Source organism: Conger conger, chromosome 2 (genome assembly GCF_963514075.1).
Source record: "Conger conger chromosome 2, fConCon1.1, whole genome shotgun sequence".
NCBI classification, from domain to species: domain Eukaryota; kingdom Metazoa; phylum Chordata; class Actinopteri; order Anguilliformes; family Congridae; genus Conger; species Conger conger.
Window position 1 is genome coordinate 18,994,436 of NC_083761.1, and position 19,600 is coordinate 19,014,035.

Consider the following 19,600-nt stretch of genomic DNA (forward strand, 5'->3'; position numbering starts at 1 on the left):
TATTTTAGGATGCACTGCGAAATCGCCTCTAAATGCCTACATAGAATACTCTATTTAACTTGTGGCAAATAAGAGTTCAAATGTGCGAAAATTAATGATCATAGTTATAAGGAGCAAGATGTAGGCTACACAAAAATCACGTCCCAGTGTGCAAGCCACTACAAAACACACCCAGGTCCTATGCAACCAACCAGCAACCGGTGAAGTAGGTGCACCAAACAGACGAGTACGATTAATGCTACTACAAAAAGTAGTAGTCAAACCATGCCACAGTCTGTGGTCGTCAAGATCCCGCAAATATGAACTGGTTGCACTTTATTTGCAATCGCATTCTGCCTACAGAGTAACACGGAAAGGTTTGTCATTCACCAACCTGCCTGCCTGTTCTCTCCAAGCACTTCCCACGCATTCCTCCTAGCTACCTTCCTGTTTCTCGATCTCAAGAGGGAACCAAGCAGTCTTTTGAAGAGTGTCTATTAAATGACGTCACCGTGTCATGTCGACTGGCAATGTGCGCCATTTTGGAACGAAAAAAATCACGGGCAATTCTGGTGGTTCTGATTCCCGGCTCTTTTAATTACTTTCCTCCCCCCATCAGCCGCTTCGCATCCCGAACGTGACTACTCTAACAAAGCTCAGAGGAACCCCTGGTGACACCAGGTCTGCTGCAGGAAGAAGTAATGGCAGGTACGGTAGCCAACTTTATTGTAGGCGGGGGCCCGCTCTCCCACTCACACAAGCGCGGCCTAGCTGCATTGCAAGTTAAAGCTAGCTAGCCTAGCCAAGCCAGCGACTGGAGGTGCAAGTTGCAACTACCGAGCTCACTGGTTAGCTAGCTAGCTAAACAAAGCAACCTGAGAGCAAATGCATTGACGTTAATTACGTCTAGTTAATTGTATTCTTGTGTATTGCAGGTGTCGGAGGTGGGAATGATTTCCAGTGGTGTTTCTCCCAAGTGAAAGGAGCCATAGACGAAGATGTGGCCGAAGGTAATCTCGTGTGTGATTGCGTGCATGAAATGACATTTGACAGTGTCGGTGTCATTTGGTGCTTAGCTTGCTAGATATATAGCGCTTGTGTGCTACACAGAGCCTGTTGTTTATCTAGCTATGAGTACTAAAATTCAGTAGCTAACGTTAGCCAGCTGTCTTGATTAGCTAGACAGCCATCTAGTTAACTAGCTAGCCAGCCACTTCTGGAGTAGCAATGGCCACACGGGTCCAACATGGAACAAGCTAGTTCTGCATGGCTAGCTAGCTTCTGGGTATCGTAATATGCCTAACGCTAAATAATGGCTAGCTAACTTGGTTTTACTTGTTAATTATCAAGTTCGTTTAACTTGTCACTAGATAATCGCCCCTGCTTTATCCTTGAATCTGAAACATGGACATTTTGAGATAAATCGAATCACCCGAATGACGTCTATGTGCTGCGTCCAGTTGTAGCCAGTTTGCTATTGTGGATAGACGGAATTGGTTGGATAAAATGGTTAGCTAGATTTTATTAATTTTGCAAGTTACTCCCATTGACAACCTGCTGTTAAATTAGATCATGCTACTTTGCTGGCTATTATTGGGACGGATCTGTGTTCTGCTTATGGAAGCCAGCAATTGCTAGCGTGGTCACTGGTTTAGCTAACGTTAGCTAACTGCTTAGCAAGTGAGCTAACGTTAGCTCCGTCCGATGATTAGTGTGTACTTTTCAAGTCTAGTTGAAATGAATTCTCTAACGTTAGCTATGTCAGAGGATTCGCTAGGATAGTACGTTTGCGATGATTCGTCGGGTTTGATACCTTCGACATTTAAATGTGCAACGTTAGAGTAGTCATATTTTGTGACTTAAAGTATGCTAGTTATAATAAGGGAAGCAATAGACTAGCTATAGATGGATGGACAGCTAGCTAGCCATGCTAGCCTAGTCGTTTAACCGAGCCGGTCTTATTAACGTTAGATAGCTAACGTTAACTACTTCTAACTAATAAGCCAAGTTAACTTTACCTAATGTGCCTTTGGTCTTCACAGCTAACGTTAGTTACATAGCTAGCTAGCTAAATGTCAGCTGTATTGGCTAGCAAGTTATTTATTTTGTCCATAGTCTCCAACATATTTGGATTGCTTCACTAACATTAAACTGAAATACTTCACGTTAACCTAGCTGGAAGCCAGGCGTGTTTTTAGGAAGATTAGGATATAGGTTATTTTATAAATGCAACACGTTCACATGTAATCATGTGGGTGAGGAATGATATTTTCATGCCCCGCCAGTCGTTGCTTTCAGTGAGTGCTAGTGATGGAACGGCTATGTACTGAGAAAACATACCTATTTACTACAACCAATAGTCATCAGTTAATTTGTATATTTGCATTCAACTCGGCACCTCTACTATTCTGCCTGTTTGTTCCAATAGTGTTCAAATAAAACAATGATGGCATAAGCAACAACCCTCTGGAATAACCTGTCCTTCCAGAAAATCATTTGTTGGGGGGAAGAACCTCTCTTCCATAGTGGTACTGCTGTCACCATTATTTACGTTACAGGTGAACTGTTAGTCAGTTTTACACATTTCAATCATTTGATTGATCTAACATTGTTTCTCAACTAAGGTTACCTGAGGTGCCATTGAAAAATAAAGATATCAGAAAACCTGGCCTTACCACCACCATGTGGACAAAGCATTTTGGTGAACCGATCCACACATGTATTTATTTATTTATTTATCTCCAGTTATGTGGTAGATCCTATTGGAATCTCATATCTAGCCAGTAGTTCAACAGACTCTACTTTTGTTTTTGCTGCTTGTGTAGAGGATTGTCATATTATGGAGAAGTTAGATGTCAAGATGGATAGCTCATGGACACAATGGTGGTACCTCCACCCTCGATTTAAACCCGCAGACATCTTGTATAAATCCATTTGCATTATGACTTTGTCACTCCACAGCGTCATTATTGAGCAAGCGTGAGCATATCTTCTCATCTTGGGCAAGAGAAACACGTTCTGAACCAGTTCAGTCATCAATGAATAAGTCGGCACCTTACGTTGCGGACTAAACCACAGCAGTTCATAAATTTGTGAATAGTCAGCACCTTAAATTGAAGACTGAGCCCCAGCAGGTCAGAAATCAGTGAATAGTCGGCATCTTGTATTGTCGGCCGAACCGCAACAGTTCAGTAATCCATGAATAGCCAGCAGCTTGCATTGAAGACTGAAGTGCAGCATGTGTTTTTCCCTGTAGACATGCCTCCTGATATTTTGTAAAAAGGCTGTTCCCCACCCACCCAGTAAAGTGAACCAGGCTTTGTTGTAAAATGGGTTTATTGGGGAAGGCTTTTAGTTCTTTAGACCTGTTATTCAAAGTCTAAATAGCCGTTGGTTTGCTTAGTTATACAGAGTGAACTGCTCACAAGTTCAGATTCCCAAATGGCTGGTAAGGTCTTCTTGCTTTGAGAATTTTGTCCCAAGCCGCCATTATGTTTCTACCAGGATGGTATTATTTTCTCCCTGTACAGTATGTGCATTGGTTTGTAAACCAAATTCACATGCAATGAAGACTGTCAATTGAGAGGTTTCTTTTTCTTGAATCTGTCATAAGAGCATAGATGTGGTTGTTGTAACTGTTGCATTTAAGATTAGAATTGTATGAAACGAGACCATTTTGTACTCCTAATGCACCTCCTCCAGATTTCATTTTAAATACACATTTTAAAGAAATGCTCTTAAGTTCTACATTCCCAGATATAATGGATGATAATGGACAGAACCTAGATCCACATCCACCGTTCCCTATGAATGTCTAAACGAATTGCATAATTGCTTTTATAAGATAGTTTGATTTAATTGAATTTATGTTGCGCGTATGTGTGTTCCTGCCGATTGCTTTAGTAATTTCCCCCCATAGTCTACATATTTGTGTGCATGTATGCACAGGCACTGGGGCACTATAGTTAGCCTATGTGCTGGAGATGACTCAGAACTAAAACTTGTAAGGGGGGGTAGTGATTCATGATTTTTAATCAACGGGTAAGCCCTGTTATATAATGTTGCAGTGCAGAATTGGCTGCACCTGCAAGTGTGCCTGTTGCTTTCTGCTTACGATCTTAGTGTCTTTTCTTCAGCTTGTAAAACCAAAGGTTGCAGATATGATCCCCAGATTGGATATTCACTCTGCAGTTGTACCCTTGAGCATAAGCTCCATACAAAATTAACCTTTCCCTCAATTTAGCCGATTCTTCATGACCATACTAACACGTCTTCAAGTATACACTCAGTGAGCACTTCATTAGGTGTCTATTAGACCTATATATATTTTTTTACTTAATGTAAGTTTTTTTTACTTCTGCTGCTGTAGCCTATCCAGGTTTGTTGTGTTGTATGTTCAGAGATGCTCTTCTGCATACCACTGTTGTAATGCGTGGTTATTTGCGTTGCTGTCACCATAACCGTGTCAGCTTCTGCCAGTCTAGCCATTCTCCTCTGACCTCTCTCATTAACAGTGTGTTTTTGCCCACAGAACTGCTGCTCTTTCTAGAGACTGTTGTGCATGGAAATTCTCACAGTGGTGCATATTCTTCCCTCCAGAGCCATAGGCTACAGCTCTGCTTCCCCCGCCTCATTTAACATCAGTCAAATTGACTCACCGCCCTCCAGAAATTCCCCCCAAAAGAGCACTTTCACTCACCTATACGTTATATCATGGAGGCTAGTACACCTCTTAACGTCCGCTTCAGCTTGTCGTTATATTGAATTGCTTCAGTAAAATATTGAGCTGTATAAAATGGATTCACTATGTAAAAAAACAAAAACAAATGGTGTGTGTTGAGTGGTGCAAAGTGAGAGCCAATATAGATCCATCCTTTCTTGATCTGTCGTGTAAAGCCCACCCCATCTCCAACCCAGTCGGAAAGATGCCATGTTTGGGCCTCAAGTTCACGAATGGTCGTGCTTCTGAGTGATGTGACATTCCAAGGCTAATGGCTGTACAGTGTTGTGTGAGCCAGTCACCTGAAATATCCTCAGTGCCTTGGGAGAGGGCTATCTGATATTGTACGGTTACAGGAGGCTTGTCTTCATTGGCGTTTGGGAGGGCGCAGTGCCTTTAAGTACTGTGTGTATGAGCGGACAGACAGGAGCAAACAGAGCAGAAAGGGCAGCCGGTCCCTCGGCTGGGCTTCGCGGCTTTGACATCACGTTCCAGCCTAGAGGCGGCTCTCTCCCTGCTGGGATATGTGCCCCCTGTTTTAAACCTTCCACTGCCTGTTCAGCCACGCAGATGTTGGCCTCATCCTTCCAGCAAAATACGAGGGCATGATATGTCTTTCCCCGTCATTTGCTTGCATTATGGCACATGTTCATGCTGTGTTGCTCCAGGGTCTGTACTATCTGCCTGCCTGTTGTTTTGGTGCCTGTCAGTTAATGAGCATCTCCCTAAAGGCAGATGTATGTATGACTTGCGGGCTCCTGATTTTAAAAAATGTTTTATTTATTATTAATTTATTTTTCACAGATCGCAGCCAAATTGTAAGAAGGACTGTAGATCTTAACTTGTAGATCAAACATTACTGGTTAGGTATGAGACCTTTCCGGGCTGATCCGACAGGTTTGCCCAATTGTTTCTTAGGCTCCCTGCACTGTCTGCAGGAATTCATCAGATGTGAGGTGTTGTGAGCGAATTCTGTGTTTTGATTCTTGTTGACCTGGAGGAGGTTCCATGCATCACGTTTTTCTGATCTGGTCAGGAGCCTGTATAGATGCTGTTGTCTGATTGGTTGTCACAGTCTGGCCTCGCAAAGTGAGCAAGCATCCAAGCTCTCGATGTCGTAAGCCGTGAGAAAATCGTATAATGTCCACCTGCCCTCCCACAGCAGAGGGGAGGTTCTCACTTTGTACTCTTACCGTTTTCCTCTCTCCTTGTGTGGATCTATAAATCCATGGACTACAAATCTACGTCCATGGACTACAATTGCCATGCTAGTTTAGTGCCTGCATCATTGCTTTCGTCTGATTGGTTGGGAAATCTTGTTTTTATGCTGGGGAAAGTGATTAGAGTTTACATGCCCTCAATATTCCAGTTTTCTTTTTCTGTTCTCTTGGTGCTTTTAGTAATAAAGTCATTATTTGGGAACATATTTATGTCCCTGTTTGTGATGGCCAGTAATCACTTTTGCGTGGGTCAGCACAAACTAGCGTGCACATCCACTGAAATGTGTAGCTAGCCTGCTTTTTGTTACACTGCTGTCCACTGGAAGATCATAGCAAAGATCGTACTGTATGCAGTATGCTGACCGTAGGAACTCAGTTGAACAGAGGAATCCCTCTTGTGCAGCGTGGAGAGCAATACCCTGCCAACTCAGTCCCTCTCTCCCAGACCAAAGACATGGCCAATTAAGTGAAGCTCTGTGGGCAGGCCAGCTGCAGTTGTCACCGGCACGTTCAAGTTTAAATTCCAGACCACGAGGCACAATACTTTAAAATGGCCTAGGGCCTTTGCCAGATTCGTAACCCCCTAAGGCACCCTATTCCTAGGAAATCTATAAAGCCTACAGCTGACACATTAAAACCTGCTACCTCAGACCCATTACCTTAAGAGCTATTCCTCAGAGCTGCCCTGAGCGATGTCTTCCCACAGTCTCTATTTCAGACGCGCTCAATCCCGGCGCTGAGTTTTGGGCAGTTGTAATGTGTGCTAAATATAACCCGCAAATGAGCTGTCAGTCCTAAGGCTACCGCACGGCGTGAAGCAAAAGCCCCTCCTCCCGTTTGCTAATTGCCTCTGTTTCAGCGAAAATGAGTCACCCAGTCCTTTCTCCTCATTGTGTCCTATGAGACCCGAGGTGGGGGTGGGGGGGTTGAGCGTGAACTGGAAAAAGTTCTGTTTTCACCAGTCAATGGTGTTTACTGCACTGAAAATCTGAAGCTCTGTGTATTTATAGTCACAGTGAAGCCAATTGAGAGAAAAATAAAAGCAGAGGCCTATTCATAGACGTGAAAGAAAGTGCATTGGATGCTTTTTTTTTTTTTTCATACGCTGTTGCAGAAAGACTGGCTAATGGTCGGTGGGTAAAGAAGTAGCCAGCAGAATATTGACTTTGAGCAACACTAATAATGCGCTTTCTTTCTTGCAGCGGACATTATTTCGACAGTTGAATTCAACTACTCTGGTGACTTGCTAGCTACAGGAGACAAAGGAGGCAGAGTTGTCATATTTCAGCGTGAACAGGAGGTGAGTTTCCTCGAGCCTGCAGCCCAGCTGTAGAATGGATACCTTTGCAATATCTGTATTTCGGTTAAATATTTGTGCCACCAGCCTTTTGCCAATGTATGCTGGGATAGGCTCCAGCCCCCCTGCGACCCTGTTCAGGATAAGCGGGTTAGGATAATGAATGAATGAATTAATTAATTAATTAATTTTTGCCACCAAATGTTTTTTTTTTTTTTCTTCTCGGTAAAAGTTCTGTTTTTGAAAACATTTTCTCTTCTGTGTCCTCCCAGAGTAAAAATCGGCCACACTCCAGAGGGGAGTACAACGTGTACAGCACTTTCCAGAGCCATGAACCTGAATTTGACTACTTGAAAAGCTTAGAAATCGAGGAAAAAATCAACAAAATTAGGTGGTTACCGCAACAAAATGCTGCTCACTTCCTGCTCTCGACAAATGGTAAGAAGATACTGTCATCTTCATGTTCAACCGTTCACACCACTGTCTGTTTTGCATCATTTCTATTGAGCCTACTGTCTGTTTTGCAAAGAAAATCAAGTGGCTTCACTTGGTCCTAGTGCTTTATGGTTGTTTTAAATGTGTGTGGCATGCTAAATGTACTGTGGCAGGCTACACATTTCAGTGGATGTGCATGCTAGTCACATCACTAAAGCCAAATTTTTTTTTTCCGCAGACAAAACGATCAAACTCTGGAAAATCAGCGAAAGGGACAAAAGGGCGGAGGGCTACAACCTGAAAGATGAGGAAGGGAGATTGCGCGGAGATCCTTTTAGAATTACATCACTACGGGTTCGTAAACAGCTCTCATGATTGCCTTTATAATACGTAGCAATAACATTATTAAAAGTTATATTTGTATCTGCTTTATCACATTCATAGTTGGCAATAGAATGCTGGTGGCAATATATTCAATGGCCGGAAAAAGTAACATGATCGATCTATATCCTGTTATCAAACCAATAAGCACAGCTTCAACCAATAGGAATACTAGAAATTCACTTGGATATTGACCCAGCATGTTGGTCTTTTGGTATCTATTGCTGATAATAAAAATAATATCAGAGTTTTTATTGTTGCATTTGTTTTGTATTCGACCTTTATGATAATGAGTTCGCAGTGGAGAATCAGTTGTGCAATGCAATATGATGCCAGGAAAGAACCCTTGTTTTGTCAGTCATTTTATATACCAGTCCATAGCCCTGAACGAGACCAATAAATGTGGCTTCTAGCCAAAGAAATGCCAGACAGTCCTTGGTCTTGGTCGGTGTCCTAACACCTGCTGTGTGTGTTCTGCCTTTTCCAGGTACCTGTGCTGATGCCAATGGACCTAATGGTGGAAGCAAGCCCTCGGAGAATATTTGCGAATGCACACACATATCACATTAATTCCATTTCAGTAAATAGCGATCACGAAACGTACCTTTCGGCAGACGACTTAAGAATAAACCTATGGCACTTAGAAATCACAGATAGAAGTTTTAGTATCCTTTTTTAAATGCTGTGTACAGATACATTATTGTTCTTAAAGGTAACCTCTGCTGGGGTAGGGAAATGCTGAGAATAGCAAACTAAGAATGTCACTCCTTTGGTTCCTGTTTCAGTCTCCTCCCCTGCCCCCATTTGAAAAAGGCAGCAGACTTCGTTTGTAAACACAATAGTGCAATGCACTATGGGATTGCTGCCTGTGACTCCAGAGTTGCTATTTTTAAAAGGGGCAGCTTAAGGTTCTCTGTATTCAGGGGAGTTCATTACTTTTCCAGCCGAGGTTCACTTCATTCAAGCTTTTGGTGTTTCGACAAAGATTTGAAAAAATATTTTGCAGTGAAATGTGGACTGTGCGTGCGCGTGCATGTGTGCGTTGATTTTAAAGCTAATGTTCCCTGCCTTCAAGTCGATTTCCTTAACCGCACAACTTCAGACATTGTAGATATTAAGCCTGCCAACATGGAGGAGCTGACGGAGGTCATCACCGCCGCAGAGTGTCACCCACACCAGTGCAATGTGTTCGTGTACAGCAGTAGCAAAGGAACTATACGGCTATGCGACATGCGTGCCGCGGCCCTTTGCGATAGGCATACCAAATGTAAGTGTTTCGCAGGAGCCCCGTGTTAAAATGCATCCTGTACAAGTTTCCTGTCTGGCGATACGCAGTGCATCTTCTGACTCCATGTTGGATTGTGACTGCTGTCCATTTCTGTTTCCATGTTTCAGTGCTAACTTGAGTATTCAAAGCAATAGGAGGTTGTGCATAAAATCCCATTGTAATCAGTGCAATGGCCATGTTTCGCCAGCCATGCTGGGTTACACCTAAGCTGGCTTTCAAATATAGCATCTTTGCTTAAATGTTACTGAGCAAGATCCAGGGGCTAAAAATCAGAATTTCCTGTCTGTTCTGTACTCCATGAAACTCATTGTAATTACTGGCTCTTGCAAGCTGGTGTGGCTGCACTGTTGCCAACTCGTAAATGGTTCCTGGAGAAAGAGGTGGATCCCAAGAAAATTGTTGTTAAGGTTGAATTTGTTATCTGTGGACAGTGTTAATGTATTTTCCAGGCACACCACCCAATGTGCTCTGATGCAGTTGTGCACTTGAATAATGTTTGTTTGTGTTTGTGTTCAGTCTTCGAAGAACCAGAAGACCCAAGCAGCAGGTCTTTCTTCTCAGAAATCATCTCCTCGATATCTGACGTGAAGTTCAGCCACAGTGGTCGCTACATGATGACGCGAGACTATCTATCGGTAAAGGTGTGGGACCTGAACATGGAGAACAGGCCAGTGGAGACCTACCAGGTATGTGCTCTTGCAGGCCTGTCGTTTCTTCTGACCATCACCATCATCCTTCAGGTCAGGCCAAGAATCAAAGCCGTACTACAAATCCTCTGACACAAATTGACAATAGCATTTAAGCTACAGTATTTTAGTTTTGTTGTTCTTCCACATCTATTTTAGTTGCATGTAACTAAATGTTCCTTTTCTTTGTGTCCCAATCTATCATTTCCGCTTGCGTTATCAAGTGCTCTTTTCTGCAACATCTGCTATCAGTTCAGAAAAGTGTAGAAGAGATGTGCTTTCCTGAAACAAGACATGCAGTCCAGTGAGGGGCATTCCTGTAGCGTTGTGGTTAAGGTACATGACTGGGACCAGCGGTCAGCGGTTTTATCCCCGGTGTAGCCACACTAAGATCTACAAAGCTGTTGAGCCCTTGAGCAAGGCCCCTAACCCTGCATTGCTAAGGGCCTGCTTAGTCCAATCAACTACGTCGCTCTGGATAAGAGCGTCTGCGAAATGGCGTTAATTTAATGTCATAAAATGTAATGGTCCTGGAGAGCCACAGATTTGTCAACTTTTGTTCTCTCCATATCTTCCCTGTCGGCAGCCATTTGCGTTTGTGGCACTACCTTTTCAAATTGTTAGCTAACATTAGCTAATGTTCATGGCGAACAGAAAAAAAGTTTGAATATGTTCACTAACGTCAGCTAACAATTTGAAAAGGTAGTGCGCCACAAACAGAAATGGCTGTTGACAGGGAAGGCGTGGAGAGAACAAAAAACCTCAGGTGAGATGAGTTTACTGTCAACTGCTTTCACTAATCGATTGTCAATCAAGTGTTGAGGGAACAAAAGCCAGCGCACCCTGCAGCTCTCCAGGGTCAATCCACATACTTTGAATGGTTACTCGATACATATGTGTAGCTATTAGGTGTTCTCTTTCTGACATGCCTCTTCACATTGGTGCAACTCGCCAGCCATTTCACATTCTCCAAAAGAATTTCCTTCAGCAGTGTACACTGGTCTATAACTTGCCTTGCCTCGCCTCGCGTCAGCTTGTCATATTTATTTTTTTCTGTTCCAGGTGCATGAATACCTCCGTAGTAAGCTGTGCTCATTGTACGAGAACGACTGCATTTTTGACAAGTTTGAGTGCTGCTGGAACGGTTCTGACAGGTAAAGTATTGTTTCTACATTGAAGGGACTGCTCTCAACAAGTTTGAAGAGACACACCTATGGTTTCACAGTGCTATGATAAAAACAAATATATATTTTTGTATGGGAGCTAAAGTTTTTATGCAAACTATATTAAAGCAATTTTTTACGTTTTATTTAAGCCATAAGTTTAAGTGTAATTATACATGTTCATGGCAGTGCTGCGAAATGGTGTCTACATTACACCCTCTCTTAGGCTGTGTTCAAAACTGCAAACTACTCGTACTAGATTTCAATGAAAATCAGGCTGAAATTTAGCACGAGTAGCATGCGTTTTCCCAACACAGTTATTCTGAGGCTGCAGTTTTCTCAGAGAGGCGAAGTCGTTAAAACAGAACGTCTCCCCCCCCCCCCCCCCCCCCTCTCGTAGTGCCATCATGACCGGCTCCTACAACAACTTCTTCCGAATGTTTGACCGGAGCACCAGGAGGGACATCACGCTGGAGGCGTCCCGGGAGAGCAGTAAACCGCGCGCCCTCCTGAAGCCGCGCAAGGTGTGCACCGGCGGCAAGCGGAAGAAGGACGAGATCAGCGTGGACAGCCTGGACTTCAACAAGAAGATCCTGCACACAGCCTGGCACCCCAAGGAGAACGTCATCGCCGTCGCCGCCACCAACAACCTGTATATATTCCAGGACAAAATCAACTAAAAAGAATAAATTAATGAAAACAAATAAAAAGATTAAGAAAAAAAAAACAACTTAAACATCGGGCTCATCCCGGGGGCAGATATTCTTGTACTTGCATAGTTTAAAGCCTAGTCGTTTATCTGTAAAAGAAACGGCCTTCTTGTCCTAATGAAGAATTTGATGCACTCGTTTATCTGGTGTGGCCGAGGGGGGATTTAAGACGGGCCCGGTCCTTTCCGAGTCGGGTCGGCACGCTCGAGCCCTCGGCGTGAGGGCGGAGTCGAGCGTCCCTGACAGGGAGAAGCTCCGCCTCCCCACCATCATCACCAATCCCACCCCACCCCCACTCCACTCCACTCCACCCATCCCCTAAAAAGCGAAATTGATGGACAGCACTCAACAGAGGCCAAAACTCTCTGAAGTTAGCGTGTTTTATTTTAAGCCTGAGCCTTCATGTTATGATTTAACGACCAAATTCATTGAACACCCATGGAATGACATTTTACTGTCGAAATGTAGTCTCTTTACTGTATTTCTGGGCCTTTCTGTGACATGAAATTCACTTGTTACCTGTTGACATTCCGCCCCTGGCCCCTACTTCAGGCCTTTGGTGTTTTACCATTTAAGCACTTAGAACAGGTCGCCATTTTGGTCAGTGGATTTTTTTTATTTTTTATTTTTTTTATTTTTTGTCCCTCCCCCATTTTATTTCTTCCTTTTCCCCCCCTCTCCATTTTTTCCCCCTCATGCATAGTAACATTTACTCACTGACTGTATCTATATAACCACACCGTCTGGTGTCAACCACTTAATAAAAGTAACAAAAACTACAAAGAGACGTGTTTTTAAATTTTGAAAGAGTATGTATAAAATTCTTATGTTCTTCTGTTGTTTTGCATGTGTACATTGTAGATTTAAGAGAAAAAAAAACGTGGAAACAATGCGAAAAGTCACCCCACTGGCTGTTCGGTAGCATGACTTAGGAAGATCTCGTAATGAACTACTTGAAGCTGCGTTAGCTCCATCAGAAACTGGTTGTCAGCCTTGTTCAGTGTCAATATCTTTGTTCTTAGCTCCTTATAAAGGCATAGTCTGGTAACACATCATGAAGCAATAGGCATTTATACAAAGGGAATCTGCAGCCTTAACACCCACCTTGTTTTCTGATGAGAAATGAAAAAATTGAGCCCCCCTGTAACTCAACAATTACAGATATGTCCTGGCCGCACCCCAGATGTTTTGCAGAATCGTACCTAGCATACATTTTAAATTCTGTTCTTAAATGTGTTTTTCCTCACAATTACGTGCTGCTATCAGTGGCTCTGTGTCAAAATGGCAACAGTAAAGATTATACAGTCGTATGTAATAGATATTACACATTAAAAACAGAATGTGAATCAAAACCAAGTGCTGAGTGCCTCCCTGAGAAGTAATCCATTTATTCAGACCAATAAAACTACACCCTGCATTATGACATCACTAAAGTGGAATTCAGTGGTTGTCCTTAGCATTTCTATTTCCTGGGCTAACATTGAGCACCATTCTTTGCTAATGCTAGTGTAGAATTCACAGTAGAGGATTTTGGGGTCAAAGGTTCAAAGTTATTGTTTTAATTGTTGCGCTTTTCAATTCAAACACTTGAGTCAAGCAGTCTTTGACCTTGTTCCCTGTTTAAATAATTATGGTAACACAGGGGAAATGTACACAGTTGTTTGATTATTTTGACCAAAGTTAAATAAAATCTGAATTGTGTTTATCTGAATTGGAACCTTTCTTGAGCCCGTTTTTGAAAGATTAAGTTTACGTAAGTTAATTTTTTACGTTGGAATAGTACTGGCACCTTAATGCTACCACACTTCGAAATGAGACTATCCAGGGTTAACACTTTATTTCTTCTTCCACATGATGTATTTACAACACTGCACTCCATACAAAATAATTAGAAAATAATAAAATAAATATTACACAACACCTAGAACCTTAAACCCGCTATATGAAAGACCATCCCACACGTGTGAGTAATGTCTCTTTCCAGCAATATCAACAGTATTTAAACCGTCAAAACAAGTGAAGTATCACAGCAATTCTGAATCGTGTAAGCATCCTTGTATTTTTTATGCCATAAGGTTAAGAGTCCACCTTGAATGACCTAAGGCATTTTCATCACTGCACGAGTAGATTTTCAGGTCTGAGAAATGTTCTACATGAGTAACTGTGAAGCACGTTTAATTTATCAGTGCAGCTAGATATGGATTAGCTGATTCCATGCATTCATTGTATGCCTGTATTAAAAGTGGTCACCTCAAATGATGAGAACAATATTTATACATTCCATTTATTTGTTCCATTTGTTACATTGACCATGCCCTGAAAATTCCATGAAAGATTACAGTTACTTTTATATTCCGTCCTCAAACTTTTGTATTCTATCCTCAAACTCCAGACTTTTCTTCAAGAGCATGTGGTATGGTCAGCACCTCTTAACTGAAAACTATTTAAAGCACAACCATTTCTCACTATCCTTCCTCAATGGCTTAATTTCTAAACTATTCTGAAAGTATGCCAGTTATAAATTCCAGTATTACACATTTTCTTATTTACTGGGCTATACAGAAACTTATGATAGCACTACTATCAAATGCTATGTGAATGTGTCATTATTAGATTTTACATACTGCACACAATCCTCATTCAGTACACTGACATTTTACAAATAAAATGAAACACTGATGACTCCTGAACTTGAAAGATTATGATCTTTTCAAAGATGTATCACAACAGCCGTAAAGCAGCAAAGAGTATTAGTGTCACAATATTGTTCACACAATCTAATGCCCCTACTGAAAAACCAAAATCTAAAAATGGTACTTAGTCCCTTGATTTTCAGGTAGAAACAACAACTGTAACAATTAGTACTGGTGATTATAGCAGGTTTGCTGTTTACGAGAAGCAGTTTGGTCAGCTGTTGTGGATATATAACCCAAGTAATGGGATTGTCTCTCTCCTCCGCACAGCATTACTAAAAATGCATGAATAATTTTTCCCCTCCCACAAAGGAGACACAACTCCATAGTTGTGAATTAGCTTTTTTTCCCCCCTATCATTGTGAAATCAAATCACTGAATTCACAACTGCATCAACTCCCCCTTCAGTTCTAGCTTCCTCAAAGGCTCAATATCTCTGTGCTAAACCAGAGCAGCAAATGAAGTGGACTCTCTTACAGAGATGGAAGCGTGGAAGAGTGCTATTTGCGGTGGTGCATATTTAAAGCGGCTCTGGGAACAGGAAGAAAGTGCACTGAATTCACGGGAGTACAGAAGGTCTGCCTCCTGCCAAAATGCCGGGGGGGAGGGGTGAGGGGGGCGGACGAGGGCCTCACATAACCCTGCCTTTGAACATCTATGAAGCATGTGGCAAGGCAAGATGCAAGCGATGGTGGCAACTGACGGTGGTGACATGATCTTCCTCAGAAGGTATTGGTAGGGGTGGTTAGACGTCTTCCAATGTAGATCCTTTGGGAAAAGAGAAGGCAGAAGAGGATCATTATTCAGACACTTGCCACCTTAAGAAAATTGTCTCACTTTCTCAAAACAAAAGTCGCAATTCTCCCTTTTGGTGAATCAGTCAACTGTGATATTCTAATCCACCATTATGTCAAGTGATAGCAGAACCTGTGTATTTTTTTTCTTTTTTTACTTCCCAAAAACAGTCATACTTACAGTTAGGGTAATCTAATATTTTAATCGACAGCACATCTAATTCAACCCTAGAACAGTGCATATCACCTGTTCTTTCCACCGGACTAAAAAGCAATAATTGTGTGTGTTCAACTGTGCAGGTAGTCTGATTGACTATAGCCGCAACATACCCATACAGCACATATGCGTGACGGAATACGTACACTACGTTAAATTCAGCAGGAGGTGAATGTGAAAACATCCATTCTGTGTTTTATCTGTGAAATACACCAACTCACACTTCCTAAAATACCCACTCACCCAAGGCCTACGGCCAGTATGTGTGATATGAGCAGTGAAGGCAGGAACAACTTCAGGAATTCGGCGGAGAAAATCCCCCCTTTCTTCATGACCCTGGTGTTCCTCATGCTGAGGGCGCTTGAGCGTTTTGGGTGCCTGAGCAGGAACTCTCTGGATGGAAAGCAGGTGGGGGTTATGTAACACCACGGTACAGTTTTATTTATGTACAGCTCATCCTTAGTTTGTACACATGATCACATGGGATGTCCCATTAAAGGGAAATTACATGCAAGGTATGCCAATACAAACAAAACGTGTCTGTGTGTGTGTATTCTATAAAATCTTGATGCTTAATTATGCTTTATAATGGTTTATATTTGCAAGAATGTTCTCATTTTTATAAAAAGTATTTTGGGGTGAAGTTTAGATATACAAGTATGCTCAAATGTGTTAGTTTTTTTTGGTTTGTTCATTTTGTACTTCACTACAAGCTCCAGCAGCTACTCACATACTTTAACTGAGTAAATACACTCTGCATGCTTCAGCTGATTATTTGAACACTTGGGATAGGCTCACACAGAGCGAAAACAAAACAGGTTTTTTTTCTGATATTTCCTCATCCAGTTTATGACATACAGTACTCGACTGAGGACACACACTTGGGCGGAAGGTTTTCAGGTCGACTCGACCAGTCCCAGATCCAGTCCGCATTTTTCTTCATTATATTCTCGACCTCTCGCCTTCTCTCGATATAATCTTCCTCGGACTGAAATGAACAAATTTAAAGTTTATCTTGATATTTTAAATGAAATGCCAACATGGTGAAATACTGCAGTGTTGGTGATGGTGCTACGTGTTATAGCAGTCAATAGAATAAAAAGCATGAAGGCCCTCGATGACAATTGTTTCACTTGTACACTTAATTCAAATGGCAATTGCATGTTTGTCAATAGAACAAAAAAACAGCACCAGCCTGAGTTTTGCAGACTCAGAATTCAGGATTGTAAAATGTATTTATGCGTTTTATTTACCTGAGAACTATTCTTCTCTCCTGTGCTTTGAACCTCTGAGCCTCTGCGCAGATGCTGTGGAGTCTGGGATCTTGGAGGACTGATAAAAGACATGCCTGGTAAATATAACTGTTTTATATTGAGTGATGCATCCTAAATGTTTTCATTAACATTTGTTAATTAAATAATTCCAAAACAGGCAAATTAGATTTTTCTTGTCAAATGGGAGCCTGCATAAGGTTGCCATTAATAAAACCTTAAACTGCCGGCCTTGTAGTCTGTAATCACAATGTAATTATCTAATTTTATTCCTGGTTTCAAACTCTACATGAAATGTGCTTTTCAAAACTGAGCGGATGGTTAACCTGGCCTAGTATGGCTGCTGAGTGGATGGTTAACCTAGCCTAGTATGGCTGAAAGTATGAATCACGCATTCCTAATCCATACAGCACATATTCAGGCACCATATTATAGAGTTAATCATGTGATTCCCTCCTGATTCAATCATGTGACACAATCCCTCAGCTTTTAAGTGGCTGCGGCGTTTCGAGTCGAGCACCTGTCACAGGGCAGGCTTCCCCGCGAGCTGCTCCGGCCAGACTCGTGCTGTGCATCCAGGAGCATCTTCTCCACGTCCCCACTGTGAGCGGAGGCTGACACCTGCTCTTCTCCTCCCTGCTGGCCAACACTGCCACTGCCACTGCCACTGCTGCTGCTGCTGTGATAGTGCAGCTCAACCCAGGAGCCTGTGACACACAGGGAAAAGAATGCATGCATCCCCTCAATTCAAAATCTCTAAAGTGCCTTCAGTCACTGCTGTGTTTATGAAGCTTGTGCAAGGTGTGCTGTGGGTGACGTAGCTCATACTCAATGCCTGGGCCATTTTTCACACCATGGCCCACACAGTACTCTACGAGAGCTAGCACTGACCAGAGACATTATTAGATACTGGCAAAAAATATGAATTAATTACGAATATAAAATACTCTCAGGCTAATTCTAACCAGTAGTCTTTTGGAACCTGGCAATGTCTGTTTGGGCTAATGCAGCCATTGGCCAAATTAATTCCAGCCTTGCCCCGATCAGACAAAGCTTTGTCTCCCATTGCATAGTTGACAAACGACAGTATATATATTTTTTAACCAGCAATTTTGAAGCCCATCTGGTGCTTCTGGCAAGCACCTTTACCAACTGAGGTAAAATAATTATACTAGTTTACAATGAACAACCATTGGTCATACATTCAGAAATAGAAAGCAGACAGTGTTCTTTAATTAGCATTTTACCCAGCCTGTGTCCTCTCCTCACACTGAAATATTAAATCAACACCCCAGCACCCAACACCACGGCCCCGCCTATGTACAACGTCACAATAAACGCACAGACTTATGGGAACGGGAAATCGATGCTTATTTATTTCCCTTGTTTCCCAGTAATACTAAAAATAGCTAGTGCTCTGCAGTAGGCTACTGTGTGTTAAGGATTCTGCCCCAGATAGAAAGTCTACAAGGTCAAAATACAGTTTTATCTACAGTCGAGCAGAACCACGAGTAGAGCAAATGTTTGACGAATGACAGTGGTTTTGCAATGGAACAATAACACAGCCGACGTTTTAGAAATGGTTGCAGCACGGCGGAGAACCTTCCACATTTCAATAGAACGGCAACATTATTTCTTGAAAGCATGTTTATGCAGTAGGCATGTGGTTTTAAAACGTCATTGCTCAACGGTAAAGAAAAACTTTAAACGACAATTCCGTTGTTCCCTAATACTATAGCCTTGCTAAAATACAAACAAGAACGTATCCCATCTAGCGTTAACCATTTTACATGCGAATATGACGTGTATTTCCACTCTGAAATAGCGTTATCCCTTTCTGATAAGAATAACAATCCGCGTCTCAGAAACAACTAGCCACGCTGAGTTTTTTTTTTTTTTTGGCAGGTTTAAAGATGAAAATCAATCATCATTCGCTTGCTATACGACATAGCCTAGGTTAATCTGTTTTAAACACTTAGCAAGCTACCGTACAATTAACCAATTCACTTACCCTGCAAATTTTCCACGGGGTTTTGTTTCTCAGTAGACATGACACTGACGTTTCAGTATAGCTATTTTACTAAACAGCTAGTCCGCGCATGAACGTAGCAAGCTAACTCACAACATTAAATATTTGGATGATTTTTTTTCTTTTTAACAACAAAATAATAATTAAATCCCGTTGTGGCACTGTCTGGAGGGGGAAATATATGGGGCGCAGTACAAACAATGGCAAGGTGTTTTATAACACACTCAACGCATTTGATTTCATGTGACAGCAGTGGGCCAATGCATTTGTTTCTTGCAGAACAAAACATTTCGCCCACATTCAGTGACGCAACTTGCTGCTGACCTATAGAAACGTGAAACATGATTGGTCAGAAAAGTGCTTGTCACGCTTGAGCTGAATGCAACAAAACAAGACCACGCTGTAGGGTTGCCAGATGTATAAAAACTACAAGCTAAATGTCTCATTGAATATTGTATTTTTTTTTTATACTAACACTCTATTGTCATTGTATTGGTTGTAGTATTACATTTAGCTTGTATCTTGAATTAGATAAAAAGGTAGATAATGTTTTGACCTACTAGCTGGTCAAGAAAATACTTATGAATGCAATGTATTTAGAACATGGAATGATTTTTCAAGCAAAACCAGTGAACTAATAGTATGATTTTGAAAGGAAACAAATCAAATTAAAATAGGCCTGCATTCAAGTATTTTTAGGAAACCAATGCAGTGAAA

At 41.8% G+C, this 19,600-nt stretch overlaps 2 protein-coding genes across 2 annotated transcripts; one reads left to right on the forward strand and one right to left on the reverse strand.

Annotated features, from left to right (window-relative positions):
• Positions 1 to 278: 278 nt before the first annotated feature.
• On the forward strand, positions 279 to 13,590 carry ppp2r2d (protein phosphatase 2, regulatory subunit B, delta). Its single transcript, XM_061225607.1, has 10 exons — positions 279 to 687; positions 915 to 989; positions 7,122 to 7,219; positions 7,489 to 7,654; positions 7,890 to 8,005; positions 8,520 to 8,697; positions 9,135 to 9,299; positions 9,837 to 10,006; positions 11,069 to 11,160; positions 11,570 to 13,590. Exons 1-10 carry the CDS (start codon positions 681 to 683, stop codon positions 11,847 to 11,849), a joined length of 1,347 nt encoding a protein of 448 aa, XP_061081591.1. The 5' UTR covers positions 279 to 680; the 3' UTR covers positions 11,850 to 13,590.
• Positions 13,591 to 13,701: 111 nt separating this feature from the next.
• bnip3 (BCL2 interacting protein 3) lies at positions 13,702 to 19,142 on the reverse strand. Its single transcript, XM_061225620.1, has 6 exons — positions 18,866 to 19,142; positions 17,375 to 17,561; positions 16,837 to 16,915; positions 16,465 to 16,571; positions 15,827 to 15,976; positions 13,702 to 15,340 (listed from the first exon to the last, which is right to left on the reverse strand). Exons 1-6 carry the CDS (start codon positions 18,903 to 18,905, stop codon positions 15,295 to 15,297), a joined length of 609 nt encoding a protein of 202 aa, XP_061081604.1. The 5' UTR covers positions 18,906 to 19,142; the 3' UTR covers positions 13,702 to 15,294.
• Between the last annotated feature and the right edge of the window lie 458 nt (positions 19,143 to 19,600).